General features: G+C 46.8%; 2 protein-coding genes across 2 annotated transcripts; both read right to left on the bottom strand.

Moving 5' to 3' along the window:
• Window positions 1-1,360: 1,360 nt before the first annotated feature.
• On the bottom strand, window positions 1,361-1,966 carry LOC311055460 (glutathione-specific gamma-glutamylcyclotransferase 1-like; the record flags this gene model as incomplete). Its single annotated transcript, XM_084071653.1, has 1 exon — window positions 1,361-1,966. One exon carries the CDS (start codon window positions 1,964-1,966, stop codon window positions 1,361-1,363), a length of 606 nt encoding a protein of 201 aa, XP_083927779.1.
• Window positions 1,967-4,966: 3,000 nt separating this feature from the next.
• LOC311054670 (ubiquitin carboxyl-terminal hydrolase 32-like) lies at window positions 4,967-9,547 on the bottom strand (the record flags this gene model as incomplete). The annotated part of the gene is made up of 1 exon (XM_084070674.1): window positions 4,967-9,547. The coding sequence occupies one exon, from the start codon at window positions 9,545-9,547 to the stop codon at window positions 4,967-4,969; it is 4,581 nt and encodes a 1,526-aa protein (XP_083926800.1).
• Between the last annotated feature and the right edge of the window lie 2,095 nt (window positions 9,548-11,642).

The following is an 11,642-nucleotide window of genomic DNA, read 5'->3' as shown; positions in this document are numbered from 1 at the left end:
TGTGTCCGTCCTTCTGTCTGCGACCAGCTTCTCCGCCACCGTTGGCCCTGTTGCTGTGAAACTGCGCACACACACTCCCTGGATGCCCCAGAACCTCTGCCCCACATTTTTCAGATCAGCCTGTCATAGCGCCACCATGAGGCCGACTTTTGCAAAACACATTTTTTGCTATTACTCCTACAGATTTTGTCCAAAAAACATGCAAATCGGTACACAGTATCTCTATAGCCATGTGATCAACACGGATCTGTCTGATTTTCCATATTCCATCCTGATTGGCTAAAATTGGCTTCCCAAGTATGCAGGATTGGTTCATTTGGAACAAAATGCCTCAAATCATGCACGCAACATGCAATTTCCGTGAAATTTTCCACAGAGATTCCCACTTGGCCCAGGAAGAAATGGCACTTGAAAACGTTCACATCAGCCTCATGGTGGCGCTATAACAGGCCAATTCACGTTTTTAGCTATAACTGCACCGACCTGCGTCAAACTTTGCACCACACTCCCTAGAGGCCAAGGAAAAACATTTGACCTGCATTTTTCACATATGCCTTTTAGAACGCCACCAGGAGGCTGAGTTTTGTAACAGAAACTCCTTCAGATTCTGTCCAAAAATCACGCAAATCGGTACACAGTATCTCTATAGTCATGTGATCAAGATGGATGTGTCTGATACTTCATATTCCATCCTACTTGGCTAACATTGGCTTCCAAAGTTTGCAGGATGGGTCCCTTTTGAACAAAATTCCTCAAATCATGAACGCAGTGTGCGATTTCCGTGAAATTTTGCACGCACATTCCCACTAGGCGGAGGAAGAAATGCCACCCTTTTCACATTGGGCTGTTATAGCGCCACCAGTAGGTCTAATTTAGCAAACCACATTTTTGGAACAAAATGCCTCAAGTCATGAATGCAGTGTCCGATTGTTGTGCAAGGCTTAAGAAGAAATTTACCTGACCTGGCGGAGACTTGTGCTCCGAGGAGCACTTTCTCTAGTTGTTTTTGTTTCGGTGGACGGATGGGCTTCACTCTGAAGCTGCGGAATTAGACAAATACATGACTCCAGGTCATAAAGGACGTCCATCACAGGCCGTATGATGGGATGAAAAGCCTCAGTGTGTGTGTGTGTGTGTGTGTGTGTGTGTGTGTGTGTGTGTGTGTGTGTGTGTGTGTGTGTGTGTGTGTGTGTGTGTGTGTGTGTGTGTGTGTGTGTGTGTGTGTGTGTGTGTGCGTGCGTGCGTGCGTGCGTGCGTGTGTGCGTGCGTGTGTGTGTGTGCGTGTGTGTGTGTGCGTGTGTGTGGGTGCGTGTGTGCATTTACTATATTGACAGCATTGATTTGAGAGAAGGGAGACCTATTACTGGATAGTTAAAAGGTGTAGCACCACGGCCAGAGCTGCAGCCTCGATGGAGAAGAGGTGAGGGTCGTCAACGTGAGGACAGCTCTGCCGCATGAAGTTGGCGAGGCGGAAGAGGTAGTCTAGGTTGTGGCCTGCCTTGCCGCGGCTCATGGCGATCTGAGCGCCGATGTGCTCGGGGCTGGCGGGCCCCAGGAACAGAGGGTTGTCAGGGGTAGCGATGTACACCAGCGCCTGGACCGATGCCGCGGCCTGCTCGCCACCCTCCCCCTTGGGGAAGAACTCCACCGTCTTGGTGACGTAGCCCCCATGCATGCCCTCGCGTACGTTCAGGTACTGGAGGCTCTCCTCCACCTGGGCGTCGGTCGCCTCAAAGGCCACGCCCCATGTCGTTGAGTTGTAATCCTCTATTAGCGTCACCACTCTTCCGGGCAGGTCATCGTTCCCACGGTGGAAGTTGTCTCCATGCCAGAAGCGTCTCTTGTAGCCCTGGATGAAACCGACCTTACTCATCCGGTACTTGAACTCGGGCTTCCACACCAACGAGCCGTACCCGAAGAGCCACAGACTGGTTGTATTCCCGGACATCATGTCTTGAGACTTCATTATGTTATTGTTAATAATGTTCGGATGAAGGGATGGGTCAGATAATAATAATGAATACATATGTCCAAATGGAAGAGTTCTAGCTGACTTGCTGATGGTTAGCGTTATCTTCCCCCAGTCAAGGACCAGGAGCACAGGGACAAGGGACTCGACAGTGCTGGAGCCCAACTGCCGAGCAGTTGCATAGGTGGATGGTTTGTTTGGTTCTGCCTGATGCATGCTGGTTGTATTTAGATGTTTCCGTATAGCTGCACTGAAAAGCCATGGTAAGGCCTTCTGGGTTGTCAAAAAGGAAGACTAAATTGATTTAAGTAACCAGAGCCTAACAAAGGGGTTAGCTGAAGAATGTTTCTTTGATCAATATTCTCTGTTTTCCGAATGACATGAGTATGATGAGCTCTGTCTTAAGGGGTATATCAAAAGCACATCATTATGACACCCAGTGGTGGACAAAGTACTCTGTACAGTACTTGAGTCAAAGTATAGAAGCTCTTTGTATTGTACAAGATTTTATTAAACTACAAGTGAGAGATGCTTAGTCAAATATGTACTTGAGTTAACGGGGAGTACTTGCTTTTAGAAATAACAATATATCATGATAATAATAATGATGAATTTAAATCATGAATCACTTTACATTTGGGCAAATCTCAAACCATTACAATAAACATTTGCTTAAAAACCCTCACATCACTTTAGAAAGATCTATAAGAAAGCGGACACAAAACATGAGGGTATAAAGCCTAGAGCTAAAACCAGTGTAGCCAATGCACTGTATAGGTTTAAAGTGCTTGTGTAGCCTAGTCGCTTCTTTTGGGCTTGTTTTCATAGAACTGGCTGCTTAAAATAGCAGATCTACAAGCTCAAAAACGCTGTGTGATGTGACGTGTTGTGAGCTTGTACTTCTTGTTAGCTTGTAGATCTTTGAAATAGGGATCACTGACGGGTACAACAGGTACAACGGGTATAACTGTACATTGCATAACCAGAGGGGCATGCGTTCCCAAAGGCCATCGTTCCCAACAGGCATAGATAGGCCTAGTTATTAATATCATTATTATTATTATTACTGTTATTATTACAATTATTATAGGGGTTAAAATTATCAATAGCCCGGGTAGGGTATTGATAATGTTTTGTTAAAATAAGTGGTCAATATCTTAACACTATTTATTAGGCTAAAAACTTCATTTTTTTAATAAAGCTTATAACAGTTAGGACTTCTGGGGACCTTCCCATGGCTCATCGAGCTCCTTCTCCTCTCCTTCTCCACCTCCATTCTCTCTCTTCATTTGCCTCTCTTCTCCAGGAGGGGCGAGATCTAGCCGGTTGAGTGTCGAAACGGAAGTACCGCCCAAGTCTGTTGACATTCTCCGTGAATGAAACAAGTGTTTTGATTGGTCGAAAAAGATTGTTTCCGGGTACCTGTCATTCCCCTCTGTGCAATGACAGGTGGTAACCTACAAAATGATGTAAAACTAAAACAATAAACATAATATGATTGTCAACAAGTACTTTATTCTCTGAGTGGTAAATTACAATGATGAAGAGTGCTCACCATCTGTGGTGAGCACTAGGTAGGTTAACATCAAATATGTAGTCCTGACCTGAATATCATTTCATTGTTATTAAACATGCATCCTAACTAAAGAGAGAACTTGCACACAGCTGGTAACATTGCTTTCACTTCACTTGTTGCGTTCGCCCAAACATTCAACCCACACTGCAGAATGCAGGCCGACCGTTTTTATAGTTGCGTTTGTTCTCTTCAGCTATGTGAATGGCATTTATCCTTTCATTTGTTCAAAACGAACTCTTTGGCCATCTTATGAAGATCAAGTTGTCTTTCCTAATGTAAGGATAGGCTACCCTACACCTCACCATGGAAAGGAGTTGTGCCAAACTGAGCCAAACTGTCCTCTAAACAGTTGTCCAAATCAGCAGGGGAGGCGCATAGAGAGCACCCCCTTCAGGTCTAACTTGTAAACATGTTTTGAAATGTAACATAAACTTTAAATTAACACAAAATGTATACATGCTATTTATATTATATAAACAAGCACTATGCTACTGATTATGAGAAGTACAAATCAAACCTTTGGAGAAGTGTTTTAAGCTCAGTGAAGAATCTAATCTATACCATCTCTATAGAACCTCAACGTGAAGCAAGCACAATGCCAACACTCAGAGTACTTCAACAACCCTTCCTTTCATTCAGACACTATGTTTATGATAAAAACACAAGGACAAAGCAACATGTGTTCAAGAGTTTGACCATACTGACGTACATTCAAAGTTTTACTTCCGTGGGCTCATCAAAGTGTGCCAGTTTTTGTTTGTTTATTGGGGAGATTGTTCCCTTAATGGAGAGATAGATTGTTCTCTTAGATTTGATTATTCATCAAAAAAAAATCCTGTGGATCTCGCACTCCATGTGGCCAGCCTGTGATGTCATCTATGATGTACGTCTCCAAATTTGGTCAAGGTTTCAGCCCAATTCAAGCCCCATTTCACTTCCGTTATGAAATCAAAGTAAAATGTTTCAAAAAATATAAAACATTATTGAAAATGAATGGAGGAACTTTGGCCTACTGGAAGTGAGCACAAGATTTCTTGTGCTCAAATGTTTTATATTTTGTAGGCCCAAGTAAGCCTACTGGAGCTTTTGGAAGGGCTGCTGTTCCGACAAAACGAAGGGGGCAAACTTTGTAAGTGAGCACAAGAAATCTTGTGCTCACTTCCAGTAGGCCAAAGTAGGCCTACTGGAGCTTTTGGAAGAACAGCGTGAAGGGCTGCTGTTCCGACATAAGGGGCAAACTTTGTACTTGAGGGTGGCGAGGGATTGGGGAGGTTGTTGAGGTCAGCCAAGGGTGGAGATGGTGGACATTTGGATTTGTGCAGCATTTTGCAAGATTAGCTGTGGACATATACACCGTAAAGTGTTTTTGGCATATGTCAGCAGCCAGCCTAAGAAGTGGGCTGATGGAAGCAAAAGTGTGATTACTGGTGGACACAGAAAGATTTTAAGAATTTTAAAGGCTCTGAGTCTTCAGCCATGCCACTGGTGTCGACCATCTTCTTGCCATCTGTCTTCGGCAGGAACTGGGAGTAGTCGACCCCCTGCTGCTTGTAGAAGAGGATGTAGGCAGAGTCAGTGTCAATTTCCTCAGAGTGCACCTCCTTACAGCTGCTGTCATTGTAACAGTACCATTTGTCATTGGGGTTCTTTGCGTAGGTCACATAGTGACCTCCTCCCATGACTCCTGAATGACAAGAGATTGCATAGAGATTGTACATGGCCTCCGGGCATCCGTTGTCCCTGAGCTGTGGTAAAGAATAGTCAGGATCCATGCTGCTCTCTGTGGTGCAGTCTGAGGTCTGCCCGTTGCTCTGACAGCTTTCCTCGCTGTCTCTACTTAGTATCACATCACAGTGGCTACTGGATGCCTTCGAGGACTCAATAGGGCCGGCATCCCTGCAGCCAGGGAGAGGCAACCTCAATCCCCCTGCTGCATTCCCCTCTATGTCTGCCTTTGTTGTGCTTTGCCTAGGTTCGGACTCTGGGTTAGTGGCCCCCTCCTTGGCACTGCTGTCGGGGTTCTGCTTGCTGTTGGAGAGGCGGTGTCTGCTGTTCAGCTTCCAAGAGAGGCCTCCTGTGCCGCTTTTGGAAGAACTGCTTGAAGGGCTGCTGTTCCGACTAAACAAAGGGGCCAACTTTGTACTTGAGAGTGGCGAGGGTTTGGGGAGGTTGTTGAGGTCAGCCAGGGTGGAGATGGATGACATGTTGTCTTCCCCGACCCTCAGTAGCTCCTCCCCCTCGCTGCGGGAGTGGAGATAGTGTTGCTCCAGATCCCTGGAAGCCAAGAAGGCGGTGGGGTCGAAACTCCCACGGGGAAACTTGACGATCTTCTGAGATTTTTTCCAGCGCCCATTTACGAATTGGAAGCGCTTCAGGTGGACTATCAGGATGGGAGGGAGCCTCCAGAGGTCCAGCTTCTTGGTGGCCAGTTGATGGGTCTTACATTTGGAGCAGCAGTAGAGCTCATCCTCACCCAGTTCCTCCTCGCTGGTAAATGACTTCAGACAGCTGTCCAGACTGATGGGCTTAGCATGCGCCCGACGAGACTCCTGCACACTGCAGTGTTCCTCCACGATCCTCTCCTGAGAGGTCTGGTAGCGGAGGTGCAGTGCAGTGGGGTCCCAGTCCACAGCGATATAGGTGTTTCTCACAGAGGCTCTGTCCTCAGTGCACTCTTTAGCACAGCCTCGACAGAACTTGTACAAGGGACACCAGGCACATGAAATGGCTCTGTCCTCAGTGCACTCTATAGCACAGCCTCGACAGAACTTGTACCAGGGACACCAGGCACATGAGATGCCATCCTTGCCTACCACTCGTAGCGTGAAGGGATACTGGAAGCCCTTACTATCCTCACAGTCCTGGGTGTGGTTGCCGGCCTCCTGTGGTGGTAGAGGGCTGACTAGTCTGGACACCTGGATCCATACAGCATCATAGAGGTCTTTCTTACTGGTGTGCATGGTGCAGGGGACAATCAGCGGCATTCCGAAGAGACTGAGCCGATTCTTCTGTGATGACAGGAAGTAAAGTTCCGCCCGTATAGATTTCCTGTGCATGGCAATAATGAAGGAGCTCTCCAGGACCAGTGTGATGTGTCCATTGGGTATGCCATCAGCCAGAGGCATTTCTGGGCTACAGGACACCACAGTGCTGGGCACATCATTGGGGCTGAGGACAGGTTTGGTGCCAATGTCACCATTAGCTGGCATGCCGTTGCATATTGGGCTGATGTCTATCACTGTAGGTGAGGTAAGTGAATTACATGAGCCAGTCACTGGGATCTCGAATGCACAGAGAAAGCTGAGACGCACTTTATAGTTGTCCTGGGGTAAGCTCTTGACATTGGAGTTGTTGACCTCAGCCAGCAGGATCTGATCTGGATTCAGGCAGCAGAGTTCACTCAGCTGTTTCTTCAGACCTTTGTACTTCTCATTCATGTTCAACCTCAGGCCGTATCTTACCGGGATGGAGCCATCCAGCTTAATGACAGTGATCTCCAGGTACATGGATTTGTCCATGGGCAGGGGCAGAGACAGGACACTGAATGGGTCAAAGCGGGCACTGATGTGACCACACGTCTTACACTTCACCTGGGACCTGAGCTGTCCATGGAACAGGTCCACCACGATGGAACGGTTCCTATGCAAGTGGTTCTCCCACGCCTCGGAGGCAACAGAGCAGTCAGGTCTGCCATCGCTGTCCTTCAGCTCTATGTATGGCTTGTCATGGCCGCGGTTCAGGTCTTCATGCAGACCATCCAGGAGGAAGGCCAGTAGCTCCTGGGAATCATGCTCCTGGAAACCGTTGAACCGTGGTTCATACTTTGCTATCATCTGCTTAAGTTTGAATGGAGTTACACTTTTTTGCTTACCACTCCACAAGTCCATCACCAGGTCACCGTAACACTTGGCCATGTGTCCTCGCATCCCAATGGGATTGGTTCTGTTGAGCTCATACAAGTGTCTTTCTGAGATGAAGTAGTCAGTGAGAGGCTTGGTGTTGCTCAAACACTGGATACTTGAGTTCATAAAGCAGGTGTTACCAAGGTTACTGAGGCCTGTGGCTCCTTTCTCTGTGTGGGCCTTTTGTCTGTCCATTTGACTGCTATTGGCAATGACGGACATCTCTTCTGGCCAGCTCATGTCTTTGTTCCTGACCTCAATAAATAAAGATTGTTCATCCTGGATGTGGTCTTCATCATCCAGGCGGGTGAGGTCACTCTTGCACAGCCACAGTCTCATATCCTCCTCTTTGATGTGGAGTATCTGGGACAGGGCGAGATGGATGTCCTTTATGGTGGCCACGCGGCTGAAACAGCCTGAACAGATTAGCTCCCGCCTCAGAGTGGGACTCCAGTAAGGCACATTACTGTACTGCTGTTCCTGCTGCCGCAGGAACAGCAGGTAGCATGGGAAGAGCTCCAGCTCCATTTTGCCTGTTTTACTCTGCTGACTCACAGTTCGTGGCAGGCTAAGGTTGGCACCGTACCAGTCATACAGTGCCTCCCACAAAGGTTTTGGGACCGTCTGAAAGTCTTTTCCTGGCACCAGCCTCCCACCCTCCTTGGTTACAGTGCGGACCTTCATAAGGTCAGCCTTCACCAGAGGCCGGTTGTCGATGGCCCCAGGTCTCGGTGCTACGAGATAGGACGGCAGGTGACTGTTGGCCTCAGAGAAAAAAACAGGGCTCTGCAGAGAGCTCAGAATGGACGGCTGCTCCATCACAATGCCCTTGTTCCCATATTTGACAAAGGCCTTCCACTGTTGCCACCAGGGCATAGAGATAAGGAACCATTCCTGACCTGGCCGGAACCCATGTCTGTTCTCTCTCTCCAACCAGCCCCTGATTATCTGTCCCTCCTCCTCAGGGGTTGCAGGCCTCAACCCCAGGACTACATGGCAAACCTGGAAGAGCAGGTTGAGGAACTCATTAGCCAGAGTGCTATTCTCACTCCAGATCTGGTAGTCCTCAATGGTCAGGTAACCCAACTTGGTGGTGTCATGCATCTTCAGAATGCCTTCAACAATGTCCGTCACACTGCTGTGCAATTCAGGTAGTGTGTCCGTGCGATTGTCTTTCCATACCTCCAGTAGTGCCACAGCCATCTTGCAGAGCTCATCGCGAGACAGAGCCCCGTCTCTGTCCACATCAAACACTTTGAAACAAAATTTCTGCCTTTCAGCGATGGTCCCCCTGCAGCAAGCATACAGACCACAAGTGAACTCTTTCAGGTCAATGTGATTGTCCTGATTCTCATCAAAGGCATGAAACAAACCTTCAGTCATTGAAGCGTGGATGGGTGGAGAGACCAGTGGAGCGAAGGTTTCCAAGTCGAAGCGACCAGTCCTTGACTGGGCTTTCAGTTGACAGTAGCGCTTTTCCAAGTTAATTATATCTGACTCCTTCAAGTGTGTGACACCTGCGAGGGTCTGGTAGAGTGTAGGTGTGTTGTTGTCATCAGTCAGCTTGACACATATACCTCCTGACAGCAGCCATCTAGAGAAGGTGAAGGCCTCCTTGTTTTGCAGGAGCCAGTTCCTGAACCGCTCATAGTTCACCTTCTCCCTCACAGTGAAGAAATTCCTAAAGGAGGGCGGGACGTCCCCATCCAAATCTTTGAGAACATCTTCCATGACATCCTTAGTTGTATAGCCGCCCGGTTCGCTGGCAAACAGGCTGAAGAGATATTTGGCCTTCTCTTCCTCTCGCCCTCTGGTCAGCAGCACCAGACCAACAATCAGGTTGTTGAGGCGCAGGCCTTTGAATGAGCCTCCAAATGATGTGTAAATCACCTCTGCAATTTTTGTTGGAACTCCAGCTCCCAACACTTCATTATGGAAAAACTCCTGGCTCATGTATTGGGAAGGGCCACTGGTTCGCTTGAAGGCATCCTTCAGCCTCTCCAGTTCCACATCAGTGACTCTCTTGACAGCCTCATCATATGTCAGGAAGCCTATGTGGTTAACCCTAGGGGGCCACATGCTGCTGAAGAGACCCAGCATTACATTGCAAGGTGTGTGATGTGTGTGATGAATGTAGTTGCTGGCAGAATGTTCTGTCTTGTCTGTGTACTTATCTCGGTGTCTATCTCGGTTTTATGCCCAAATATTGAGATGACTGATGTCACAGTGCTATGTGGAACTCCATAATACTGTACATCCATACTGATGTTTGGATTTCCTGCTGAAATTATTGTGATCTAGAGTTCTGGCTGATAAGTGGCCCTCACACCTACGTCACACAATCGATCTGACTGATATGCCCATACATGGAGCTCTCTGTATCTGCCAGTCCTTTTCCCATTTATTCCCATATAAGGAGATCCCTGATGTCATCAGTATACAGTATTCCCATATATGGGCATAGGCATGCCCATATATGGGCATAATGATGACATCAGGGATCTCCATATATGTAACTTTAGTTGGAACGACAGGTTTTGTGCCCATAATATGATTTGTTGATGCCATGACGATACATTGAGGTTAGACAACACACTCCATATTTGGGCGTAGCTGCATTGGGAACTCCTTATATGGTTATGGCGTGGCGTAAGAGGTCTGCCCGCGTGCAGATTTCAAAAAAACGATTTTTAGCAGCCTCTGCTGGTCATTACCGTCACTGCAGGCCGTTTGTTTATTACTGCGTTACCCAGAATTCCATTCGTTTTCACCGGAAGACGGAAGCGTTTCAAAAAGCGTTATTTTAATTGTTTTATACGATCTGTGGATTGTTTCTCTTAGCCAGTGGAGCTTTAGTTACCGTGAGTTGTGTTTTCTTTTTCTGTTTTTTTTTCGTTCTTCAAATCATACAATCTGTTAAAATCAGCGTGAGTTTCCTTTTTGTTATTAGCGCGGTAGTTCCTGGCCAAACAGGAAACCGGTGCAGTAGTTCCTGGCCAAACAGGAAACCGGTGCATTTCCGCTTCCATTTTCCGGCCAGATGACGTCATTTTCGCGGGACAGTCAACCCCGACCACGTTCAATAGAAAATATATAAATAAAAGGCTTTCGGGGGTGAAATTCATGGAGTGGGTGTTGAAACATTTGCCACTCACAAAAGATATACAATTTAACTTTAGTTTTATTGAAAAAGTTACCTAGCATTACTTTAAGGATAAATAGAATATTCTATTTTCATATATTTTAAAACAAAATAATTTCTGATTTGAGCATTACCCCAGGCAACTTGTTGAGTTCTTCAGTTGACATTATTGTAAACAGCAATAAGGAGCAGGCTAGTGTCTTTCATTTGTTATTTTAGGTAGGTGAAAGTCATATAACATACATGCTGGATTATATATAACTTCTAGGTAACTAACAGTTATTTAAAGCCAGTCTATTTTGTTGCTCATGCAACAGTTATGGGTTAAAACAAACAAAAGCAAAGGTCGTCGGGATCAGGAGTCGAACCCGCGACACGCTGTAAGGCATTAGCAGCCTAGGTGCCCGGACAGTTACGCCAACCGTCCGGTCCAAAAGCATTAAAAATGTTTTTAACAGAAAGCTGTTAGCATTTAGAAGACATTCGTAGAATCCGCCTCAGGTCTTAATGGGTTAATGTTTGTAAATGAATCAGTCCTTAAAAAAAATGTTTTGGTCCTGCATGTCTGTGTGCCCCCCTCCCCTATAGTATTAGGCCGCTGGGCTGCAGCCCTTGTAGCGCATTGGGATAGGACAGCCATGTGTGGGTGTGTGTACAGGAAATTGTTCTCACAATGTCTATTTATCAAATTTTACTACGATTCTTGTGGGGACAATTGGCCCTCAGAAGTACAGTCACACACACACACACACACACACACACACACACACACACACACACACACACACACACACACACACACACACACACACACACACAATTAGATAGACCACTGTTGACAAGAGCCCATGCCCTCTAACACCCTCAGTGGTTCTTTGACATGCCTCCCTCCATCTTGATTCTTTCGCCCCTCACCACATCCTCCCATGCAGGCTCTGTTTGTCTCAGCCCTCCTTTAAAACCCCACTTGCTTGACAGACCAATTTGTACTTTAACAGCAAACCTGCCTCCCATTGGCACACATTATGTTAGCTAGTAGAGCGTCTTAAGCTT

Source organism: Gymnoscopelus microlampas, assembly GCF_963454915.1.
Source record: "Gymnoscopelus microlampas genome assembly, chromosome: 11".
Lineage (NCBI taxonomy): Eukaryota > Metazoa > Chordata > Actinopteri > Myctophiformes > Myctophidae > Gymnoscopelus > Gymnoscopelus microlampas.
The sequence above is the reverse complement of the archived record's forward strand: the minus strand, read 5'-3'. Positions and strand labels throughout refer to the sequence as shown.